At 55.1% G+C, this 25,069-nt stretch overlaps 1 protein-coding gene across 1 annotated transcript in view; it reads left to right on the plus strand.

Moving 5' to 3' along the window:
• CDH22 (cadherin 22) overlaps positions 1–24,795 on the plus strand; it is a 67,673-nt gene extending 42,878 nt beyond the window's left edge. Inside the window, exons 7-11 of the mRNA XM_044262300.1 lie at positions 2,739–2,875; positions 14,220–14,341; positions 14,462–14,579; positions 20,862–21,113; positions 24,230–24,795. Of these exons, the coding sequence (XP_044118235.1) occupies positions 2,739–2,875; positions 14,220–14,341; positions 14,462–14,579; positions 20,862–21,113; positions 24,230–24,795 (1,195 nt within the window). The remainder of the gene's footprint in view (positions 1–2,738; positions 2,876–14,219; positions 14,342–14,461; positions 14,580–20,861; positions 21,114–24,229) is intronic.
• Positions 24,796–25,069: the final 274 nt, after the last annotated feature.

Here is a 25,069-nt window from a genome sequence, read left to right on the forward strand (position 1 = left end):
ACACAACTCCTGCACCTACACGTGAGATCCCTAAGCCTCGCCTCCGCCACCCCCCCATTTTTGCCAGGCCCCACTCCTCGCTTCATGCCACACCCCTCCATCCCTCCCTCCCACTCACTGGCTGGCTTCCTGAGCTGGAACAACACCACCTGGGCTCAGCCAGCCACACTGACCTGCAGCCCCAAGTCTTTTGCTGGTTAATGGCAGGTCCCTGCGGCCGCCCCACGGCCTTGGGAACAGCTGCCTCCACTTAGATTCAGGGCCCGCCCTCCCCCCTTCCCCTCCAGGAGGAAACAAAAGAGAAAACTAGGAGGAGAGAAAAAAGGAGGGAGTTCTAAGCAGGAACAGGAGAAGCAAGAAGGTGGTAGGCTTCCTCCCACAAGCCCTGTCTCCTGCCCCAGCCTTGACCCAGCGAACAGGAGCCCAGGCTATGTCAGACCCTGGACCTCTCCTGGACTCTCTTCCTGCACTGGTAAAATCAGGAGGAGGTTCCTTCCAACCGAGCTGACACTTGGATTCCGGTTCTACCTCCTTTGGACCAAACATCTGACAGGCCCAGGCTGAGGGCAAAGGAGACCTGAGCCTCCATGCTTTGCAGCTTTGGGTGGTTCAATGAGCTAAAAAAGAACTCTGGGTAGAGAGTCCCAAATTTGGGTACAAATTCCAATTCTGTGACAGTTCCTGTGCAGTTTTGAGCATGGTCATCACTAGCCCTCATAGCATCTTCGCATAAATAAGGAAAAGATCCCTTTTTGAGAAGATCCTCCCTAGGACACCTGGCAAGTTGAACACTGGGTAGACTTTAACCCCATTTCACCCTTCAGTCTGATACCTTTGTGCAGGATACAGCCTGCTCAACCATACTTGGCCGTCCTAAGCTTGGCAGGTTTCCTTTCTGAGCCTCAGTGTCTTCATCTGCAAAATGGGAGATCCCATCAGCTTCACAGGATGCCAGGCAGGGACCTCATGTGTCTCGTTTGCCCTTTTATCCCCAGGACCTAGCACAGGGCAGTACAGAGAAGGCACTGAGTAAATATCTAGGCATGAAGGAGTGCACAGAAGGATGGCTAAAGGAAAAGCAGGCTATAACTATTAAGTGCTGTGCTAGTGGAAGGAAGTATCATCTTGGGTCTGAAGCCCCCCCATACACTTTCACCCAGGTCAGGAGGACCCAGGTTGGTTAGGGACAAGGGGGATGTGGGCTTAGCAGCTTAGGGACAGGGAGGAGAGTTGATGGGGGCTCAGGAGACTGCTGTAATGCCCGCTATCCCCATACATACAACCTTTTCCAGTTGGCCATAGTGTTCACCATTTTCACCTCCACCCCTATAACTATGAAAAGAGTAAGGTATATCACCTGTGCCTATGCCCTGACTCATGCATTAGCTCCTCTAACCCACACCAGCATGAGGGAGTATACAGCACCCCCTTTTCCAGATAAGCAGACGGAGGCCAGGGAAGTCTAGTGACTTGCCCAAGGTTACACAGGTAGACTAAGTAGCCTAGGATTCAAACGCAGCTCTGACTACTCTCCAGATGCGGACAGTCCCACTGGGTGTCCTTATTCCCATTCAACAGATGAGAAGACTGAGGCCTGGGGAAGTTGTAACGCAGCTAAGCCCCACTATGGGGTCACTTTGGGGCCTTTGCGCCTCCAGCAGGGGGCGTTTCTGGTGCCCTCGCCTCCCTGGGCCTCAGTTTCCTCCTCTAGGAGATGGGGAAAGAGTCCCTTTCCTCCCTGTGGGAGGGGCCGGGTGGATCACGCTGAGCTCCGCCCCGCCAAGCTTCTTTGTCCTCGCCGCACAATGCGCCCTTGCTTGGCATTCGAGGCCTTTGTGGGCCGTGCAGCCTGGCGGCGCCCCCGCCCGCATTATCAGCGCAGGGAAGCGGAGGTCCGAGCTGGCGGGGCCTCTCTGGGCCGCCGCCCGAGACATGTGTTGGACACGGGCCTTTCAGGCCTGGAGCCGCCGCACAAAGGCCCGGGAAGAAGGCGGAACAAAGGGCTTTTTCACGCGGCAACTGAAAAGCGGCAGATTAGCTCGCGCGTGCTGCGCAGGCGGGGAGGGGCCGCCGGCCATCCCCCTCAACCCCCACGCCCTGCACTCGCTCAGCCTGTGTGCCCGGGCTGGGGCCTCCACGCCGACCCCCTCTCTCCTGCTCAGAATTCCCCTCGGCCCCCACCCCTACCCCCGACAAGTCCAAGCCCTGAATTCCGCGCCCCGCGGGTGCGGATGCCCGCCTTGCTTCTCCGTTCTACGTTTGCCATTCTCTGAATAATCCCTACCCACCATTCTCTGAATGATTCTTTGCACCTGTTCCCACGCACCCGCCCACCCGTGCCAGCCCGGTCCCCTTCCCAAGCCCAGTTCTAGGGTCAGCTCTTAGGGAAAGGTAAGAATCGAATATACAGTGAGTGTTAGCTCTGTGCCAGGGACTTCGCCCACTTCCAGCCTCACAACTGTGGGGTGCAAATTATTAGCCCCATTACCCAGCTGAGGAAACTGAGGCCAGGAAAGGTGGAGGGAGACCTGTGGTCACACAGCAGGTGCCGGTGCAGCAGAGAGGCAAACCCAGATCCCTTTCCACCCCTTCTCTTTTGGAAAGGGCTTCTCTGCTCCTCGTGTCCCCCAGGCAGGTAGGTGATCCCTCTTTAAGGGATGGTGGGGAATGGTGGACTTGGGCATGGGCTCCACCTGGCGCCAGGGCACCTTCAATCAGTCCCGCCCTGCCTCCCTCAGGTACGCCATTGACCGCGACTCGGATCTGGACCAGATCTTTGATATCGATGCGGACACGGGCGCCATCGTGACGGGCAAGGGCCTGGACCGTGAGACGGCCGGCTGGCACAATATCACCGTGCTGGCCATGGAAGCGGGTGAGTCGGGGACGGGGCTATCATTGGGGGAGGGACGAAGGCTGAGTGAGGGGCGGGGCTGAGGGGGGGCAAAAAGAAAGGAACCGGGCACAGATGGCCGGGTGGCGAGAGGCAAGAGCTGAGAGGGAGGAGCAAAGACCTGGGAAGGATCCCACGCCAAAGGGCGAAAGCTAGTCGTGAAGCTGGCTTTCTTCCCTCAGCATTTATTGAGCGCCCACTACATACGACGCCCGTTTTCGTGACTGGGGATGCAGCCCTTGAAGACAGAAAATCTCCTGTCTTTGTGGGGGAGCGCTAGACTGTCCCCAAACAGGTGTACCTATGTCATATGATGTGAAGTGCTAGTGAGAAACTGGCAAAGAAGAAAGTGGGGGAAGGGGATTGGGAAGAAGACGGTGTTGTTCCTTTTAGAAGAAGGCCTCTCTGAGGAGACATTTCAACAGAGACCTTACGAAAGTGAGGGAGTCATGCCCATGTCTGAGGGAAGAGTGTTGTAAGCAGAGAAAACAGCCAGTGCAAAGGCCCTGAGGTGGTAGTTTGCCCAGCATATTGGAGCAACAGCAAGGAAGCCAGTGTGGTTGGTGAGGGGCAGAGTGTTCAGCCACTGTAAGTTCTTTGGACTTTACTCTGAATAACGTGGGGATCATAGGACAGAGCTGAGGAGGGATGTTGCCTGACAGGATATCTCTGGCTGCTGCATGAGAATAGATCTTTTGAAGGGTGAGGGAGGAAGTTAAATGTGACAGTGGCAGGAAGACGTGGCCTGGCCCAGGGCGACAGCCATGGAGGAGATGAGACGTGGTCGGCTTTGGGGGGCAGGCTGAAAATGACATCCCAGGATTTTATGATGGAATGACTGACGTGGAGATAAGAGAGGTGTCCGGGCCTGGCTTTCAGGAAGAGTGTGTGTGATTGTGTGTGTGCACCACAGGCAGTTTGGTGCAGCTGGCACAGGTGAGCTACAAGGGGCCGGGGGGGGGGGGTCTATGCATGGGGTCCAGATAAGTAAGGCCATGGAGGTGAGGAGCTGAGACCGCGGGGTTCACAGAGCCCCAGGAGAGGGGAGGGGGCAGCTCCAGGCGTCCTCCAAAACCACAGCAAAGCTGCCTGGGCCTGGTCTCCAGGTATCCTCCGCACCCCCTCCCCGTCCAGGAGCCAGCACAGCTGCCAGCAAGCCATCATGATAACAGAGAAACTCAGAGCCTCTGAGCCTGGGGGGCGGGGGGTGGTTGACGTGCAAACTTGCCCCTGCGTGCACTTTGGGGTGGGGGTGCCCAAGCCCCTCCTGGCCCTGTGAGCCCCCTGCCAGCCTTCCTCCTCCTCCCCCTACTGGCGCCCTCCCACTTTGCCGCCCCAGCAGCCCCTGGGCCAAGGAAGTCCCTAGGCTGAAGTTCCCTCCATCTCTTTCAACTTCAGTTTAAAAGAAAATACAAAGCTGGCTCAAACCTCAGTGCCTGCTGCTCAGGAGCCTTTGAATCCACTCCTCCACCGCATGAAAGGAAGGTAACAAAAGGTGGCTGGAGAGGAAGTGGCGGCCGGACTGGGGGGAGGAGAGCTCCCCCTCCTTACTTCCCTGAACCTGTTCCCCGGGCAGCCGTGGGGGGGACTGGCCTGGCTGCTGGGCAGAGACACCGCCTCTCCCTGCCCACAGCTACAGCTCCCCCACAGCCCGTCACCCTGTCTGACATCCCATCCGTGGGTTAAGCATCATGCTTCTTCTGCCGAGTGGGTCTCCTTGCAGGGAGCAGCTCGGGCGGCATACAAAGTCTGCAATGCTGCCATTTCACGGAAGAAAGAATGTGGAGGGGACTCGCCCACAAACACTGGACAGTGTTTAACTCATCCGTATTCTGGGCTAGAGGCTTTTCAGTACCTTTATTGAATCATGATCAGTAACCAGCCAGCACCCATTTTACTGATGGGAAGATTGAGGCTCGGAGAGGACATTTGCCCAAGGATGTGCTGTGGCAGAGCTGGGATTTGGGGCAAGTCTGTCTGGCTCCCTCCGCAGCATGGACAGGTGAGCTCCCTTTCCGGGGTCCTCTCTGCAGTCTGAACCCCGCCCCTCTCCCCCACACAGCAGTGCCTAGCAACTGACCTGGGGAAGATAAGGCTCTGATAGGAGACTGATCACTGGGCTAGAGACCCAGCCCTCTGAGCTGCAATCAACAACCCCTCCCAACCCTCACCAGGTATCAATCAATAAGAAAACGAATGGCTCCTGCTTCCCGGGAGCTAGTGGGAAGATTCAATAGGACCATGCATGGGAAGAACTTGCCTAGTACTTAATAAGTGCTCAATTAGTGGTATCTATTGATCTTGACTCTGTGCACTTGACTTCAGCACCAACTCCGCACAAGACATTTTACAGTGGTGTGCCCGCTCGTTGACTCTTCCCACCTAAGAGATAACGGTTCTGCCCTTATCCCCAACGTACGAAGGAGAAGGGAAATCATTTGTCCAAATTCCCAGCCCCAATCTGTCTGACTCCAAAGCCCGGCTCTCACCCAGATGCCCCTCAAGTCACGTTTCTTTGGTGCCAGGCACGAATCCAGGAGTGTCACAAATAACCCACCCACTCCAGCTTCTCGGCATCTCTGTGAGACAAGGGAAAAACTATTATCCCCACTTTACAGATGAGGAAATAAAGGCTCAGGGAGGAACAGCGATGGTTCCAAGGTCACAGAGCAAATCCATGCAGGACCAGGGCTCCACCGCCACACCTCCTGCTTCCCAGCAGACTGCCCCAGCCCCAAGTGCAATGCCAGTGGATCTGCCTGCCCATGGCCTCCTGCTAAAGCATCCATTTGGCTTCTTTAGAAACAGAGGATGCTGGTGGGGTCACGGTGGCCCTACCTGCTCTGGGCATAACAAACAGGAGGGGACAAGAATCTGAGGGGAAAATGTATACACAGTGGCCAAGCTTGGTGAACACCTTGGAGAAGGCTGCACTGAGAGCCGCCGCTGTCATACTGGATTACCTCAAAGACTCCCAGCCACTTAGTATGCCGGCTCCCCTCTCCCCGAACTTCTGAGTCATCCATTCTGCCCATGCAGACGCTCCTTCCACTGACATTATCTTTAACGTTTTGTAATCATGAAATATTAATGACCAATATTGAATTTAAAGTACAATTTGTGTCTGAATCCTTCGGTGGAAAGGGCAGTTGTAAAGGGACAGTCTTCAAAGAGACGGGGGTGCAGACTTGGAAGGCTAGTGCTGTGGTGGGGTGCGGGGACCGCATTCGACCCCCCTCTTCAGGGTTGTCTGGCCGTGAGCCGGTCTGGAGTGTGGGGTGGTGGCGGTCGCTAGCCACCAGGAATATCCAGGAGTTAGGCACATTAGCGAGAAGCTTCCCCATCTGGGTCACCCCAGGCCACGTACGTCTTAGAGCACCCCGGTTTTTCTTGCAAACCATGGAGCATGCATCATGATTTATATATGTGTTTATGTGAGTATCTAGTTAATCTCTTCTCCCCAGGAAGCTGGACCTTCCACTAGGGCAGGGTCTCGTCCGCATCTGCGCTATTCATACCGGGCCTGGCACTTAGTAGGCATGTGTAAATCCTTACTGAATGAATGGGTAAAGGGGCTGGCCCACCCGGTTAGGAAAGCAGGGTGGCATGACAGGCGAGAACTGGGACCAGCTGCTCCATTCCCAGCTGTGTGAGCTCGGGTAGCTTTCCTTGCCTTACTTTTCTCATCTGTAAAATGGCACTGTGTCTGGTGGCTGTTAAGATAATAATTTTACGATATCTTTGCAATAAGAGCAGCTTTTGTTTATTTGAAGCATACAATATGCCCGACATCATACCGAAGGTTGTATATAAAGCATCTCATGTCATGTACATTAGAATCTGTGTTTGTACGGTGACTAGCGTGGTTCCTGACCCACGTTATGTGTGATTCATAGCCGAGGGGAGAAGGAACGTCAGAGATGATGGACTCCATTCCCCCCCCCCCACTTTACAGCTGAAGAGACTGAGCCCAAGGAAGGGAAGCAACTTGCCCAAGTCCAGCAGTGAGGCTTTATGACTCCCAGTCCAGTGCTCCTTAGGAGGACAATAGGGGTGGGGGTGAGAGCTTGCGGTGGGGTGAGATACATAGTGCTCAGTTGCCACAAGGACACCCTCCGCCCCCCTCATGTCTGCCCCCAGCGAATGTTTCCGGAGGGCCTCTCTTCACCGCCCATCCCGGGCTGGGTGCTGGGCTTGGCTTGGCTTGGCTTGGCTTGGCTTGGCTTGGCAAGGCTTGGCCACTGACCTTGGAGCTCAAAGGTAGGCAGGGGAGAGACGCCATAGACAGTGACAACACAGAGCAGAAGGGGGCAGTGGGCACTCAGGAGGAGCAGGGAGGGACTTGCCTACCCAGAGGGGAAGGAGGCCAAAAATTTTTCCCAGAGTAGGGGACATCTGAATTGGGTCTCAAAGGCTGAGGAAAGCGGGTGGGGTGCTCGAGGCAGAAAGACCCAGAAGCTCAGCTGTCCACTGGCCATTCTGAGAATGGGGAAGCTGGGGGGTGGGGCGGGGCAGGCAGAGGTTAGGGTGGGGGCGGCTGGAGTAGACGGGGTGAGGGGAGCATGGAGATGTCCCCTGTGCCGTTGCAATGTTCACTAGGGTTGTGGGTGAACAGGAGGGGGCTGGCCTCAGGAGGACACATAGGAGGCTGTTGTGAAGCCTCAGCTTAGACACGAGCTGGGGGTATCAGAGCAGAGCTAGGACGGGCAGGGAAGCTGAGCGTGGTGCCATCGGGGGAAGAGGATTGGCACAGCACTGCCCGAAAGGGACTGCTCCAAGAGGCACTGAACTTCCCATCAACAGAAGTGTGTAAATGAGGCCAGGGCCCCTCTTGGACTGGGTAACTCCCAGAATCCAGTGCCTGCTGAGTACCTAACAGAGGCTGACCGGAATAAAGCTTTTGTCATGTCCGTAGGGTCTCCAGAGCACAGCCCAGCACAGCCCAGAACATCAGGACCAGCTCAGCCTAGGAAGGAAAACTTTCTCCCCCACCCCATTCCAGAGTTCCTGATTCATCCCGAAGTCCTCCCTTCCCCTTTGGAGGAATGCACATACCCCCCTGGAGCAAAGTCAATGCCTCCAGTCTTCCCTGGGAAGCCAAAGAGATCATCAAAGTCTTGAGACAGAGAAGTATATACAAACCTCCCACTCCCACTAAAGGTGAGCAGGGATGGGGCATGGGGAGCAAGGAGTCCACTTTTGACAGCCCCGACACCCCTCCCCTGGAGCACCCCCACTTGCTCACCCAGCCCCCTCGCCGGCCTGCCCTCCCTGTCTTGGCCGGCGGGTAATTGGGATGATAAATCTTCCTGCCCAGCTGGCCAGCTCTAATCAGAGCCTGGTGTTTGGATGCAATTTAATTCTCTCTGGAGGGGGAGGGGATGGGAGGACGGGAGAAGAGGGTCCGGCTCAGCTGCCCACCCTCCACTGCAAGTGAGTGGGAAGGAGGTGCCTTCAAGCTCCCCTCCAGCTCTTTCCCTCCCCTCACCCCTGTTCCTTTCTCCATCGGTCCCCCCTCCTCCCCCCCCCCGCCCGCACCTTCCTCACTCCCACTCTTACAACCTCCCTTGCCTCCTTCTCTCTGGGCCTCTCTCTCTCCCCATTTGTTTTACTGATAAGAAAACCTTAGTCCGAAGAGAGAGGCAGGAACAGCATCACACAGCTTGATTCCTTCCCAGATGGAGGGATCCTGGAGTGGGTGCAAACCCCCCCCCCAAGAATCAGTCCATCTGAGGAGGTCTTCGTCTCTCCCTGTGGCATAGTCAGGGATGCCACAGACAATGAAACCCATTCATTCGACGACCTTTATTAAGCACCTACTATGTTCCGTGCACGTTGCAGGAAACAAAACAGAAATTCTGCTTACTTTCTGGTGGGGGAGGCAGGTAATGAGCAAGTTAAGTGAGTAAAAACCAAGGGAGTGTTGGGTGAGTGGTATGGAGAGAAAGCAGGGAAAGGGGTGTCTGGGACCCTTTGGCAAGGGATGGCAAGGGACACATTTAAAGGTCATCAGGGGAGGCTCTCTGAGATGGCATCTGGGCAACGATCTGAAGGAGAGAATGGAGCAAACTTGGAGCAGAGCTCCAGAGAGGGGTAAGGGTCCAGGCTGGGGAGATCGCTGGAAGATCACGTGCAGCCTGTGGGCACGTGGGACTCTGCTCGTATTCTGATAGCCCATTCTGATAGCCCAGGACGGACGTAATCAGGGAAAGCTTCCAGGAGGAGGCGGAGATATTTGTTTGGGACCTGGAGGCAAGTAGGACTGACAGATGAAGATGGCAAGAAAGGCAGTACCACCCGATGATCAGAAACTCCCCCCTTTGGAACCAGACCCAGGTTATTGACCATGTGTTCCCTATGAGACCTTGGGCTAATTTGTTACCTCTCTGAATGGGTTTCCTCCTCAGTAAAATGCCAATCATCCTAGTCTCCACCTCCCACAATGGTTGACAGGATAAAATGGGCGGCACAGACCCTGACTCACAGCGCATGCTCCCTAAGTGTTTGCTGATGTCTTTCTGGGAAGGAGTGCCCTTAAAAGAGTCACCAGGTCGGCTTCCGCTTCCTCTTCCCTTCCCAGTGGTCCCCAGCCCTCAAGTCCATGGTTGGTTCAGATACCGGATGAGTGCCTGCGGGGGGCTGGGGTCTTCTTTGGAAGGATCGGGAGTCTCACTATAGACAACCTTCTCCTCTTCTCCTCCGGGATGTTTGCTTATGCTGTTCCCCTTGGGGCACACTTCCCTCCCATCCGCATCACCTGATTCCTTCCGAGTTGGATCTCAGTCTAAAGGTCACTCCAGGGAAAATATCCCTGCACCCGCCCGGCTCCTGAACCTTTATCTCTTAGCTCTTATGAGTCCTGAGTACTGTCTGTCCCTGCCGCTAGACTGAGAGACCGCGTAGGTCTTGCTCACTGCTATGTCCTTGGCACAAAGAAGGTGCTCAATTCATAGTCGTCAGCAAAACCCAGAAGCCTCAGCTCCAGATGGCTTAGTCCGATCCCATGTCCTTTATGCATAAGGGACTCCGAGGCCCAGAGAAGGAAGGCAACCTGCCCACGGTGCACAGCAGCACACCCCACCCAGTCCAGTCTCTTCCCAAGGCTCCCACTGAACAGCCCACCTCCTCGGCCCTGGGCCCCCACCCCCCACCAGAGCTTCACCTGACACCTTCCCAGGTTCCTAGCGAGTTAGCTCAGGGAAGGAGCCCCAGGCCGAAGCACGTTTAATTTTCATCTAGGAACCGGTTAAGGCTGTGGGCCTGCTCAGCTCTGGGCTGTCAATCAGCCTTCCTCAAGGCTGCATCAATTAGTTTAAAAATATTGAATGCAATTTTGCCTGACACAACATATTGCAGCTACTGCAAAATATAATTTATTTTAGAAGAAGAAATAATTAAACTAATTTGCATGTCAGTCAGCTGAACTGAGATGCCAAGCAGGGGGTTGGGACCCATGAAGGACCCAGCCCCGGGAGAGGGCACCTGCTGCCGGGCAGCGGGAAAGGGCTGCTTGGACCTGAGTCCGGAGAGTAGTTAGTGCTAATCCCCAGGCAGCAGGAGGGCCTACTGGCCTTGGATCTAGACCAAGCACTGGCCAGACCAGAGGCGGGAGACCCAGGACCTAACCCAGTTCTGTGCTGACTCCCTTGTAGGTCTGGGCAAGGTCCCGGCCCTCTCTGGGCCTCAGTTTTCTTATCTACAAAATGGATTTAACAAGACCTCCTTTACAGGTTGTTTTGAGGGTCAAAAGAAAGATTATAGATGAGAAAGTTTGTTATCGATTAGAAAGTCCTGTGCAGGGGTGAAGATTATTTAATTGATGGAGTCTTTGTCTTATCCCAGAAACACTGAAGATGGTAAACTTATGAATTCATTATTAGCAATGATCACAAATGCTGTTAACTGTGATCAGGAGAGGTGTAGAGGAAGTCCACCAGAAGTAAGACAACAGGTTGGACTGGCCCACCAACCCTTGCCACATAGTAAATTCCTACAGCCATTAAAAAACCTCAGTGACAGAGCCTTGGGCATCAGTGTGTCTTAAAGTCTTCCCAGGTGGTTCTAATGTGCAGTCAGGCTGGAGGTGGCTGTGATGTCATGGGCACACAGGCTCTGGGGGGTTCCAGGCCAGCCCCAAATTCAGGGGTCCCCAGGATCAGTTCTGCTGGTGACAACTTGGCAGCAGAGAGGCGTATCCCTTCCCTGCTCACTCAGCTGCCCCGCCTCCAGGACCCAGATCCACAGCCACACCAAAGGGTTCAAGGCTTTCCCAGGGGGTGACCTGTAACATTTTTAAGAAGGAGTTAAGGGGGCGCCTGGGTGGCTCAGTTGGTTCGGCGTCTGACTCTTGGTTTCAGCTCAGGTCACGATCTCAGAGTCATGAGATCGAGCCCCACGTCAGACAGACTCTGTGCTGGGCAAGGAGCCCGCTTGAGATTCTCTCTCTCCCTCTCCCTTGGCCCCACCCTCCCAAAAAATAAAATAAAATAATAAAAGAGAAGACAGGACAATGACAAAAAGGTGATTATGTGGGGTGAAGGATGTGTTAACTAACCTGATTATGGGAAACATCTCACAATATATATGTATATGATAAAATCATCATGTTGCACACCTTAAACTTATACCATGTTATTTGTGAGTTCTATCTCAATAAAGCTAGAGATTTAAAAAAAAAAAAAAAAGAGCATCGAGAACAGGTCCAACAGATCTTAAAGGAATGACTCAATAGTGGGGGTCTTGCCAGCAGTGGACCCAGCCCCCCCACCCCCGCAGCATGTCCCCCTCGGAGGGGCTGACCCTGCTGTAGGGTTGCCCTTCTGCAGGGCGCATGGGCCCCTGTGCCCGCCCCCCACCTCAGCCCGGAGAGAGGTGCCTGGTCCTGGCAGTGGGCCTCACCCTCCCCACTTGCCTTCTTGCCAAATGCACCCACCTTCTGTCTGTTTAAGTTTTCCAGCAACACGCTCTTAAAAATAACGGCTTGCCCGGCATTCCCAGTCACGACTCCGATCTCCCGCCCCCAGAAAAGCCCCCTCTAATCACTGAAGAAGCAGATCTGGGTGAGCTGAAAAGATAAGGTGCCCCTGGCTAAGGGGAGCTCCAGAGAGAGGTCGGGGTCTGTGTTAATTAAGGACTTGCCCCCCTCCTTTCCCTGACCCCAGGAGGGGGCTGCACCTACCTCCCGATCTCATTTCTCTTTATCAACACACGAGCAGCTGCAGTCAGCCGGCAGTGGCCCCTGAGTTCAGAGAAAGTGGCAGCCGACCAGCCCCATTCCCCCCCCCCAGAACTCATGGGGTTCCTGGCTACTAGAAAGCTTCCAGGCTGCTACCAAAAGAGCTCCCTGCCAGCCAGGCTAGTTCCCCCAGTCACTGTGCTTAGAAGGGGATGGCTTCTCTCCTAGTCCTTGAGGTCACTGGTGGATAGAGCTTGTCAGCCACAAACTCATGACTAAAATAGCTGAGAGCAGGGCACCAATGAGGACCCAAGAGGTCCAGGAGACAAGGGAAAAGGCCGACATTCAGGGTGCTGCTCAGAGAGGTCCGGCTAGGATGAGGTACCCTTCAATCACTTGAAGTCATTGCTGAAAGGACCCTTCAAGGATGTCTGTTTTGGGTTTTTTTTTTAAGATTTTATTTATTTATTTGACAGAGAGAGGCACAGCGAGAGAGGGAACACAAGCGGGGGGGCTGGGGAGAAGCAGGCTTCCTGCTGAGCAGGGAGCCTGATGCAGGACTCCTCCCAGGACCCTGAGATCATGACCTGAGCCAAAGGCAGTTGCTTAACGACTGAGCCACCCAGGCCCCAAGGATGTCTATTTATTTAACAAATCCTTATAGAACACTTGCTATGTGTTATAGACACAGATTTTTTTAGAGAATTTTTAAAACTTTAATAGACATACACACAGTTTAAAAATGCTTTACAGATAGTAACTCAATCTGTCCTCTTAAGCAAGCCATCACTAGTAGCTAGCTCCATGTTGCTGGAGAGAAAGCAGAGGCACAGAGAGGCCAAGAGACCTGGCATAGACCCCACAGCTCCTAAGTGGCAGAGTTGAGATCGGAACAACTTGGCTCGGAGACTTTACTCTTAATCACTATGCTCTGTTCATTTTCCAGATGTGGAAGGGGATATCGGGGAGGGAGGACCAAACCCTGGGTCAAGGACAGAGCCATCCCTGGAATGCAGGCCTCTTTCCGTCTATGTTCTTCTAGTCTTCATTCACGCATTTAACGAATGTATTAGAACCTCCTCTGTGCTGTATCCCACGGTGCTGGGAACCCGGGGATTAATACATCAGGGACCTTGACCTCAAAGGTATCACAGGCAGGGGTGTCGTGGTTTTGCTGAAGACGCTGGCCAAGACCTACATCCAGTGGGCTGGTCTTGCCCTCTCAGGATCAAGTCCTAAAAGAGCAGAGGTCTGAGAGTTCAGTTGCCTGCTGACCGTTCTTTGAAGTTTCTCAGGCTCTGTTTCTCTTCTGCCGTGCGGGGGTAGAAATTGAACCCAAGTGCAGGATTTCCATGGGATTCCCGAAATAATGGGTGTATGTGCTCCGGGTGTGTTCTGTGCCCTTGACGGTGATGGGATGTTGAGGATGGGATGTTGATTGACAGCAGGGGTGATGATCATGTTGCCGGAGGTGGGAGCGAGGGGTCACGATGTGATGGTGACGTGGGTGTTTGTGGCGGGGCTAATGGCCATAAGGAGGGGCTGGTAATGATCGTTGTGGTGGAGACAGTGACCACCACCGTGGGCGATGATGGTGGTGATATTGGTGGTGGTGGTGGTGTAAGGCACTGATAGTGGTGGCCTTGGTGTTTGTGATAATAGAGATGAGGAGGGTGGTGCCTTGGCTAGGACAGTGGGGACACCATTATTCTGATGGCGATGGTCACGACGGTGATGGTCTAATGGTGAAGCCAGCAGGCTGGTGACGGAGGGAGTGGTGAGGTTGGCGGCGGTACTGGTGGTTGTGTTGGGACCAAGATAAGGCTAATGAGGGTAGCGGAGACAGGACTGGCGGCGGTGATGGGGATGGTGTCGGCAATGGTGCTCGGTGGCACTGGGATGGTGGTGGTGGTGCCAGCGATGGTGTCAGTGATGGTGACACTAGCGCTAAGGATGACGGTGATGACCTAATGGTGGCGATGGTGACCCATTCATGCCAGATGTCCTCAGTCCTGATCCTGTTACCTGCTGGGTCAACCCACAGATCTCTCAGTGTGACCCCACTGCCTCGCCTTGCCCTCATGGCCAATGAGGGGTTGTCTAGATCTCACGCTCGATGCCTCTCATCCCGTTCCTGTGCCCTCACTGCAGACAATCATGCCCAGCTCTCCCGGGCATCGCTAAGGATCCGAATCCTGGATGTGAACGACAATCCCCCAGAGCTGGCCACTCCCTATGAGGCAGCCGTGTGTGAGGACGCCAAGCCAGGACAGGTACCTGGACAGTGGAGGGCTGGGCAGTGGAGGTTCTTGGGACTGGCCGGGACACCCTCTCCTCAGGTCCAGACTGGGCTTGGCCTCCCATCATCTCCTTGCCCCATCCTCACCCTTCAGCTTATCCAGACCATCAGCGTGGTGGACAGAGACGAGCCTCAGGGTGGGCACCGCTTCTACTTCCGCCTGGTGCCCGAAGCTCCCAGCAACCCTCACTTCTCCCTGCTTGACATCCAAGGTGAGTTACCTCTGAACCGCCAAATCCTTGGATGAGGAGGGAGCCTCCTCTCCCCTCCCCGAAGTACCGGTGGAGAGACTGAGGCAGCCGGAGGGCCAGTGTTGCATCCAAGATCACACAGAAAATCTGGGTCAAGCTAGAGCTGTTCCCCAGCCCACTGGCCAAACCCCGGAGAACGAGCTGGGGGCGGCTGGTGGAGTGGAGAGGGGGCACCCCAAGAGAAGAGAATGGAAAGATACAGAGAGGGAACAGATGAGGAGTGGGCGGGCCAGAGTCCTGGGTGGAAAGAGCCCCCAGTCTAACTGAAGATCGAAATAAGTCACGTGCACGCACTCCCACCCTGCAGTTTAAAAAGTGTTGTATCCCACTCATGTTTCTCTTTGCGTCCTCACGGCCGCACTTGGAGGTGGTTTTCTTACCCTCCCTATTTTACCCGCAATGAGAAGGAGCCTCTAGGGGAAAAGGGACCCACCCGGGCCATACAGGGAGTCGGTAGCAGGGGTTCCAGTCCACCTGTGTCTCCGATCCAGCATGCCTCCTGCTTTCCCTGGCTCACCACCTTGAAGGTGACTGCCCTGCCCAGCCTGAGCTGATGCCACAGGGAGATGTGCCCTAGCAACTTCCTACAGAAGTCAAAGTCTGGGCCTTTGAGGCCTGAACTGGGGGGTATGCATGTGAGGGTGGGTGGTCAGTGGACTGGGAGTCAGGGCCCTGGGTCCCAGGCCAGGCTCAGCTGGGGGGGCTCTCTGTGCAACCCTGGCAAGGTCGGTGCCTCCTAAGCCTCCATTTGTCATCTGTAAAATGGGTTAAAAGGGCCTGCTCCTAGGGCTACCTAGGTATATTGTTTGTACATGGAACATGTCATTTCCTGCATTCAGCAATTATTTACTGAAACACAGTGCCCAAGGCATTGTTCTAGGTCCTGAAATGCAGTGGCAAACAAGACAAAATCCCTGCCTCGTGGAAGCGACGTTCTGGTGAGGGGAGGTAGAAATTAAATAAGTGAATTATATGTTGAAGTTGCTAAGTGGCTGGAGGGTAGGTAGAAAAGGCAGTCTCAACAAGAGTCTAGACCTGGTTTTGTTCAGCGCTGGGCCCTGAGTACCTAGAGCAGTGCCTGATACATCGTGGGCGTACCATGAACTTTGTCAAACAAAACAGAGGAAAACAAAGCAGAGTAAGAGTAGGAGCTATTTTAAATAAGGGAGCCTTGGAAGCCCTCTCTGAAGGGATAGTGAATGTGAATCTAAAGGAAATTAGAGAGTGAGTCATGCTGATAACTGGACCAAGAATGATCCAGGTGGTGGGAACAGCATGTGCAAAGGCCCTGCGGTGGGCACAGGCCCAGGATGTTCAAGGAAGAGGAGGCCTGCATGGTTGGAATGAGTGGATGCCAGGACTAGGAGATCAGGTTATGTTGGTTCTTTCTGACCCTGGAACAGGTCTGGGATCACCCCCAAGACCTTTACAACCCTTCCCTCCAAAAGGAGGGACCTCAGGGGCCTCTGAAGCCAGACCCTCTGTATTTCCAAGAGTCTTATTAAAAATATTTCACAACCAGTGCAGTTCAGCAACTGAAAGGGATTCCAACCATAAATAACCTGGAGCAGGACCCTGGAGCTCCTGCTGTGCCAGGCTTTACCCCCTTCGTGGCTTAATTGTGTCAGAGTTGGGGGTGGGCATGGGGAGAAGGCTGAGGCAGCAGAGAGGGACTTGGGGCACACAGAGTCAGAGCTATTTAAACCTTTTTGGAAGCATTTCAATATTTTAACAACTGGTAGTGCCTTGCCCACGCGTTTTTCCAGCAGTATCCTAACTTGGCCCCAGGAGTTACAAATAGCCTTAGCTTGACCTTGCCAAGTTCACAAGTCTTTCCAACCTGAGGTGCCTGGAGTTCTGTCCCAACTGCCTCTCTTTGATGGGGAGCTGCCAGATGCTCCCATCGCTCGTGACTGCCTGGAAGGAGCTCCAGGAGCGAAGGCGGCAGCCGTGTGCTGAGCTCAGCACGGCCGTGGTAGCCGTGGTAGGGCTCCTCCACCAGCCCCCTAGCCCCTTCCCACGGCCTGCCAAGCCCCCTCCTCCTCACCGTATAAATATCCTGGGTGACAAACAGCCACCCCAACCCATCTGTTTCTTTGTACACATTTGTAGCCAGTTTGGAAACGTGATTTATAAATATTGCTTTTGCAGCCAGGGATTGACACTGATGTATGTCAGTCCAGATGGATGGATCCAGTGCTGGGCGCAGATGCTGGGCGCAGATCCTGCCTGGGAGGGTGGGGCTAGGGCCCGGGGTGACCAGCGGCTTCCCCAAGTGAAGGCAGCTGCTGCCCGGGAGGGTAGCTCAGGAGGTTCAGAGATGATGCCCAGGGATTCCCTTTCATCGGGTGGAGGAGAGGCAGGGACCCCAGCTCTCAGAACATATGGCTCCATGACCAAAGACAGCAACCCTGAGAAGCAAACATCTCCTCTCCACCCCTCTGTTCTTGCATGGGAATTTGAGGCTGAGCCAGAGCCAGCCACTCATTTTTCAAATCTGTCTACTTCTCTGTGCCTCTACTACCACTATCCTCTCCCATCTAAAACACACAATATCTTCCCAACTCATCTTCCGCATCCACTCTTGTGTTTTAGATCAGAAGCTCCCTTGCCTAGAATGGAGACTCAGCAAGGGCAGGGACCGTGTCTGTCTTGTTCACTGCTCTAGCCTCAGGGGCTGGGATAATGCTGACATCCAGAGGGTGTGAATGGATGATATGTCGTTTGGTCTCCTCTTTGCTGAAAATCCACCAATCAATGGCCTCCCACTGTTTTTAAGAAAACAACCCCAACTCCTTATTCTGGCCTCTAAGACTTTCCATGATGACTCCTGCCTCACCCTGCCCCCAGTTTGACCTTGACTCCCTCTAGCCATTACCTTCCTCTGTCCAGTCACAAAGCACTGCTTTAGTTCCTTGAGTATATGATGCTTCTTCCAACCTCAAGGCCTTTGCATCAGCTGTCCCCTCTCCTTGTACTCATCATTCAGGACTCAGCAAGAATACCACTTCTTCCAGGAAGATCTCCCTGACCTCTCAGACTGAGTCAGGTCCTCTGTTAGGTGCTCTTCCTGTACTTTTCCTTCTTAGCACTCACCGTGGTTTGTAACTGTAGACTAAATTGTGGATTTATTCAATTAACATTTGTCTCTCACATTAGAATATGAGCTCGGATCCAGGGCTTGGTTGGCTTAGCTCTCCACTGTTCTCTCCCTGCGACTAGCATGGTGCCTAGAACACAGTAGTTACTCAATAAAGATTTATTGGATGGGCTGGGTGGAGGATGGATGGGTGGATGGATGGATGATGGGTGGACGGATGGATGGAGGATGAATGGGTGAATGGGTGGATGGGTGGAGGAGGGATGGATGGGTGAATGGATGGGTGGATGGAGGATGGATGGATATATAGATGGGTGAATGGGTGGATGGATGGATGTAGGGATGGATGGATGGGCGAAGGATGGATAGGTGGATGGAGGATGGATGGATGGATATACGGATGGATGGATGGGTGAATGGGTGGATGGATGGATATAGAGATAGATGGATGGGCAGATGCATGGATGGATATACGGATGGATGGATGGGTGGATGAGTGGATGGGTGGATGGGTGGAGGATGGATGGTGGATGGAGGATGGATGGATATATAGATGGGTGAATGGGTGGATGGATGGATGTAGGGATGGATGGATGGGCAGATGCATGGATGGATATACGGATGGATGGTTGGGTGGATGGGTGGATGGGTGGATGGGTGGAGATGGATCGTGGATGGAGGATGGATGGATATATAGATGGGTGAATGGGTAGATGGATGGATGTAGGGATGGATGGATGGGCAGATGCATGGATGGATATACGGATGGATGGATGGGTGGATGGATGGATGTAGGGATGGATGGATGGGCGAAGGATGGATAGGTGGATGGAGGATGGATGAATGGATATAGGAATGGATGGATAGGCAAATGGGTGGATGGATGGATGTAGAGATAGATGGATGGGCGGATGCATGGATGGATATACGGATGGATGGATGGGCGAATGGGTGGATGGATGGATGTAGGGATGGATGGATGGGTGGAGGTTGGATAGGTGGATGGAGGATGGGTAGATGGATGGATGGATGGATAAAGGATGGATAGATGGATGATTTGATGGGTGGATCATTTCACTGGATAAACATAGACAAGTCACTTCTCGCTGAACCTCAATCTCTACCTGTATAAAATGGAAAAAATGTCACAACTATTGGTGGTTGGGACAATTAAACATTACTGTATATTTAAAGCATCCACACAGTCCTTGATGTATGGAAAGCATGCCGTGAGTGCAGAGGAGTCCCACATCACTCCCTTTCCTCTTGCCCTTGAGTCTCCTTTCCTCCCCTGGGGAGGGCAGATATCCTCACAGCCGGGGTTAATTTACCCTTTGACAGGCAGGCTGGAGTGGAAGCCAGAGCTGGAGCAGCTGACCCGGGACCACCAGTTACCCCAATAGTTGTGGTTCATTCAAGTGTCATTCTTTAGGCCTGGCTCGGTGCCAGGGCAGAGACGGGCACACGCTCACCTAACGCAACGTGACAAGTGCTCCAGCAGAAGTGTGCGTGGCATCCGCATAGTCAGGGCAGGGAGGGGGACACCATAAATCCCTCCTTCCCAGGGAAGCGCAGAAAGGAGGTGACATTTAGCTGGAGTATGACAGATGAGGAATTTGCCCAGGCGGGAAGGCAGGGAGGGTGTTCCCGCTAGTGGGAACGTGGTGAGTTGGGGCAGGGCAGCTGGCACAGAGAACGGGCCCAGGGCGCAGCGCAGGGAGCCTGGGGGTGGAATGAACAGCCGGCATCTATGGAGAATTTCCAGGGCCTGGGACCGATTCGAAGTGTTAGGCATGAATTTCACCATGGAATCCTCACACCGATGTGCTACTTTTTCCTCAGTTACAGATGAGAAAACTGCGGTCCAGAGAAGCTAAGTGAGCTCCCAAGCTCGTAAAGGATTGACTCGGCATAATTTTTTTTCTTAGCATTTTAATGGAGATTTTCAAATGTGCATAAAAGTAGAGAGTAACACCATGAAACCGCATGATACCGTCACATGAGCTTTAACCCACTACCAGTCTTGTGTGAGCTCGACCTGTAGTTCGCCTGACAGATGTGTTCAGGGTCACAGGTCAGCTCTTTTCTCCTGCGTTGTGTCCACGATTAGGGGAGACCAGACACTGAATTGGGTTGACCACAGAGGCAGGGAAGGGACCCAGACTGCCGAAGTCTGAGGTCAGAGAGATTAGCCGGAAGGCTGTGAGCGCAGGAGCGGAACCCAGGAGGGAAGCCTTGTGCGGAGCTGGCTGGGAAGGGTGGGGGCGGCAGCCAGCCCGGCCCTGAGTCCGAGCCTCGACACTGTCAGCCATCAACATGACGGAGGCTCGCGGATGGCCTGACCCATACAGGAGAGGGTGGGAGAGGCAGGAATGGCAGGGCAGGTGGGCACAGAATCGCAGAAGCCCAGGCTCTGAGAACAGAGAGCCACCTGAGTCCTGCCTGGCATTCCCAGCAACTGGCTGAAGTGGTGTCGTGAGTCTGACTTGTGTTAGGTCACTGTCCTCTCTGCTCGCACATGTAGAAAGGAGACCTCGGTGCGCTCGGGTCCCCAGAAGCCATGCCCCAGCCCTCCAGGCTTGGCCTCTTACAGTCCCGACAGAAAGCCCCCCTCAGCCAAAGCCAGGTGCCAGAGAAGACACTCCCAGTATTCTCTGTCACCCAGGATTTGTCAGGGCCCAGGAAGACACAACCCAAGGACCCCGGGACCCTGGGGTCAGGGTGCATTGGGTAGCTGAGGTGGAACAAAAGAAGGAATGAGGAAAATGAGGAAAAATATTAACATAGCTGGGGACAGGACCTTGGCCCAGCTGGGGACAGAATCTTGGAAAAGCTGGGGACAGGACCTTGGCACAGCTGGGGACAAAACCTTGGAATAGCTGAAAACAGAATCTTGAGGCAGCTGGGAATAGCATCTTGTGACAGCTAAGGACAGAACTGTGGGCTCCAGGGCTGGGAAAAAGATCCTCAGGCAGCTGGGGGCAGAAGCTGCGGAGATGGGCGAGTAGAGCCCTGGGTCACCCGGGAGGCAGGAGCTTGGGGCAGAGGGAGGCAAATTGCGAGGTGGCCTCAGGAGGTGGCCGGGGTAGGGGAGACTGGCCCGCCCCCACCCCGTCACACGTCACCCCTTCTTTCCGGAGCAGACAACACGGCTGCGGTGCACACGCAGCACCTGGGCTTCAACCGGCAGGAGCAGGACGTGTTCTTCCTGCCCATCCTGGTGGTGGACAGCGGGCCGCCCACGCTGAGCAGCACCGGTACACTCACCATCCGCATCTGCGGCTGTGACAGCTCGGGCGCCATCCAGTCCTGCAACACCACGGCCTTCGTCATGGCCGCCACCCTCAGCCCTGGCGCCCTCATCGCCCTCCTGGTCTGTGTCCTCATCCTAGTAGGTGAGTCCCTCCCCCGCCCCAGCCACCCCCCTGCCCCACTGGCCTTCCCCCTGGGGCCCTGGTAACGCCCGTGGAGCCTCAGCGTCCCTCTCCCACCAGGAAGGCTGGCCCAAATGATGCCCGAGCTTTACGGGGTAGGTCCCAGGACAAGTCTCCTAAGGATGGGGCAGCGCCACTGCCGTCTCAGGGAGCGTCAACCCCACCTGAGACCCCTTGCATGCTGGCGGCCCTCCACACAGCCCAGCCACTCCCTAAGGTTTTAAAAACAAGCATATTATAAGAAAATTCTCTCACGTCCACTGTCCTGTTCTATACTCTATGGAGGACTTTTAGTAAAGTCCTTTTAGTAAAAAAAGGGATCTTTTGACCCTCACAACCCGTAGCCAGGTGTTTCATCCCCATTTTTTAGAGGACCAAAGTGAGGCTCATGGGGGTGAAGTGGCTTGCCTAAGGGTACGTAGTCTTCCGGCTGGAAATCAGGCCTCTGCCCCTTGTGTTCCTTTTAACTACACCAACTGTGATGATTCTCAGCTGGGGAAAACACTGGGGGCAGCCGGGGCAAAATCTTAAGACATTTGGGGAGTTAACACCTACTCTGGTAGCTACCCCATCAGAAGCCAGATCGAACCCACAAAGTGTCACCAGTGATGAGGTCAAGTTCTAGGAACTGGATTCCAGTGGCCAGTGTGCCACCTCCCCCTGTCACAGCAGAAAGGCCTCACCTCAGCTCTGGCTGCTGGACTTTAGCGATCAGTCAGAGCTCGGGGAACCCGAGCATGGTCCAGATTGCAAAGAACAGTTCTGCTCTGTTCCCTGGGCGATGCCAGCCGCCTGCCCCCTGCCCCTGGCATGCTGGCCACTGCCCACCCCACTGAGAACCTGCCAGTAGCCGAGCTGCACCTCCCTGGGTCCCTGTAGAGGCCCTGGGCAGGCTTCTCCTAGCTGCGAGTTCTGGGCCCCCCTTCCCTCCCCTCCCCAGCCCATGGCTCAGAAACTCTTTTTCCAGAGGGTGCACTTTACAGCGGTTTCATTTTCCAAGGCAGTGCAAACAAATTTCTGCCTAATTGCCCACAAACGAAGAAAGTGCACATCAGTGCTCTAAAGGTGACGGGCGGAATCGCTGATCAGGCCGGGCACATCTGTTGCCCGCCGCCCGCACTCCCCACCATCTGCTCTCTCGGGCATCCCCCTCCACAGCTCCCAGCTTCGGCTCCGGAAGCTGTCCATCCATCTTTCCCACTTCTCTCCTGACACCTCCCCTCCCTCCAGACCTGTTCCCAGGCCCCACCCCCTTCCCTGTCCTGTGCCACCTTGTTAGGTCGTGGGCTGGAACCCGGCCCCTTGGCCCTAGCAGCTGGCTCTGGTCGCTGGCCCGGTGGGGAGATGTTAGGAGCAACAAGAAGAACCCAGGGCCTGGCATGGTACCCAGCACGTGTCTCTCCATCCACCCCCTCACCTACCCATTTAATTCTTTCAGTGGTTCATCAGCGCCTTATTTATCCGTCCAGCGAGTTCCCCCCAGCCCTCGTACTGAACCATTGTGGGCACTGGGATCCACCCACGAACAAAAATCCCCACGAAACCCTGAGTAACTGGAAAGTTAGGGTTGCCATCACAGAGATGGGGGAGACAGAGTAGGGAAGGGGGAGGATTATTTCAAGTTTGGACGTGTTCAATGTGGGATTCTCTTGGTCGGTCCGGAGGACTTGCTGAGGAGGAAACCGGACAGATGATCTAGATTGCAGGGGAGAAGTCAGTCCGAGAGGAGGCTGAGACGTGGGCGCAGTCAGCCCCTACGTGGACTGCAGGGTAGCACCCGCAGAGCTGTGTGGATGCAGGGCCGCGGACCGAATCCAAGGATGGTTGACGTTAAGGGGTTGGACAGGCAAGGAAAAGCCGCTTGGAAGGCGGAGAATGAGGGTTAGCGAGGCAGGAGGAGGAGAGAATGTGGAGTCCCGGAAGTCAAGTGCAGAAAGCAAAGAAAGGGCAATGTTCTCTTCTTCATCCTAATACTCACTACGTCTCCATCCACTTCTTCAGTCAGTCATTCGCTGAGCAAGAACGCTTCAAAGGCTTAACTGCCTGCCGGGCACCGACCTAGGGGAACACTCCCCGGGCCCCAAGGGGGAGTTTAGAGTGTGTGTTTCGGGGTGGGAGAAGCTGTGGTTCGCAGACCTGAGCTGCCTGGGCATCTCTTGGAGGCTTCTTCAAGACAGACCGCCAGGAGATCTAGGACAGGATCCGAGAAGCCACATTTCTAGCAAGTTCCCAGGAGATGCTGCTGGTGGTGGTCCAGCAATTGCGCTCTGAGAACCCGTGGGACAGAGAGAAGAGCTCTTCACCAGGGGAACTTGGAGGTGAAGGCATTGAACCTGGCCTGGAGCTCGCGGGGGCGGGGGCTCCTGCAGGGGACATGTTGACCTGAGGCCCAAACAGCTAAGCAGATGCTCAGGACTTCTGGAATAGTCAGAGGAGAGCGAGAATAAAAGAGGAGTCAGGTTCAAGACATCTCTCATTCCCCCAGCCCCATCCGCCCCTAAAAGCTGCCCTCTTTGCACTCCCCAGGGTCCAGAGACCTCTCAGGTTGTATCTCTTCATAGAGTTGAGGATGGAAACATCAGAGGTTGGTTCCAGCCCCCAGCACCCATGAAATCTCTCTTTTTTTTTTTTAAAAAAGATTTTATTTATTTATTTGACAGAGATCACAAGTAGGCAGAGAGGAGAAAGCAGGCTCCCCGCTGAGCAGAGAGCCCGATGTGGGTCTCGATCCCAGGACCCCGGAATCATGACCTGAGCCGAAGGCAGAGGCTTTAACCCGCTGAGCCACCCAGGCACCCACCCATGAAATCTCTTAACACTGCCATCTGTGCTGCTGGCGCAGCATGGTGGTCTAGCCTCGATTTGCACACCTCCCAACATGGGAAGCTCACTATCTATCCATAGAGCCAGTGCAGTTCTGACTGTAGGAAACGTCTTTTTGCACAGAAATCTAGGAATTTGCACCAGCGGTTAGGCTGGGCCGGCATCGTTGTGTGAAGGGTGGGGTGGGAGTGGGGGTCCCGGGAATGTCCTGGGCGGGCCTCGGCCTTCACTCGCCCCTTCTGTCTTCCCCGCAGTGCTGGTACTGCTGATCCTCACCCTCAGACGCCACCACAAGAGCCACCTGAGCTCGGACGAGGACGAGGACATGCGGGACAACGTCATCAAATACAACGACGAGGGCGGCGGCGAGCAGGACACGGAGGCCTACGACATGTCGGCGCTGAGGAGCCTCTACGACTTCGGCGGCGAGCTCAAGGGCGGCGACGGGGTCGGCGGTGCCGGGGGCCCGGGCGGGAGCGGGGGCGCAGGCAGCCCCCCGCAGGCCCGCCTGCCCTCGGAGCGCCACTCGCTCCCGCAGGGGCCACCGAGCCCCGAGCCGGACTTCTCGGTGTTCAGGGACTTCATCAGCCGCAAGGTGGCGCTGGCGGACGGGGACCTGTCGGTGCCGCCCTACGACGCCTTCCAGACCTACGCCTTCGAGGGCGCGGACTCGCCGGCCGCCTCGCTCAGCTCGCTGCACAGCGGCTCGTCGGGCTCCGAGCAGGACTTCGCCTATCTCAGCGGCTGGGGCCCGCGCTTCCGGCCCCTGGCCGCGCTCTACGCCGGCCACCGCGCGGACGACGAGGCCCAAGCCTCCTAGCCCCCCACCGGCCCTGCCCAGGGCCCGACGGGGCCCCAGGATGAAGCATTTCCCGGGTTCACCCCCTTCCCCAGCCCTCACACCCTCCCAGGGCAGCCAGACAGGAGGGGAGACTCGTCAGGGGATGGACTCCCGGATCCCCCCGCCACGCCCCGCCCAGGGGGGTGGTGCAGCTTTTGCCCAGATGTGCAGGAATTACCAGCAACATCATTAAAAGTGCAGTGAGACCGGGCACTGCGTGGCTCCCGGGATAGAGGGGGAGTTGGCGCCGCGT

This window comes from Neovison vison, chromosome 8 (genome assembly GCF_020171115.1).
Source record: "Neovison vison isolate M4711 chromosome 8, ASM_NN_V1, whole genome shotgun sequence".
NCBI classification, from domain to species: domain Eukaryota; kingdom Metazoa; phylum Chordata; class Mammalia; order Carnivora; family Mustelidae; genus Neogale; species Neogale vison.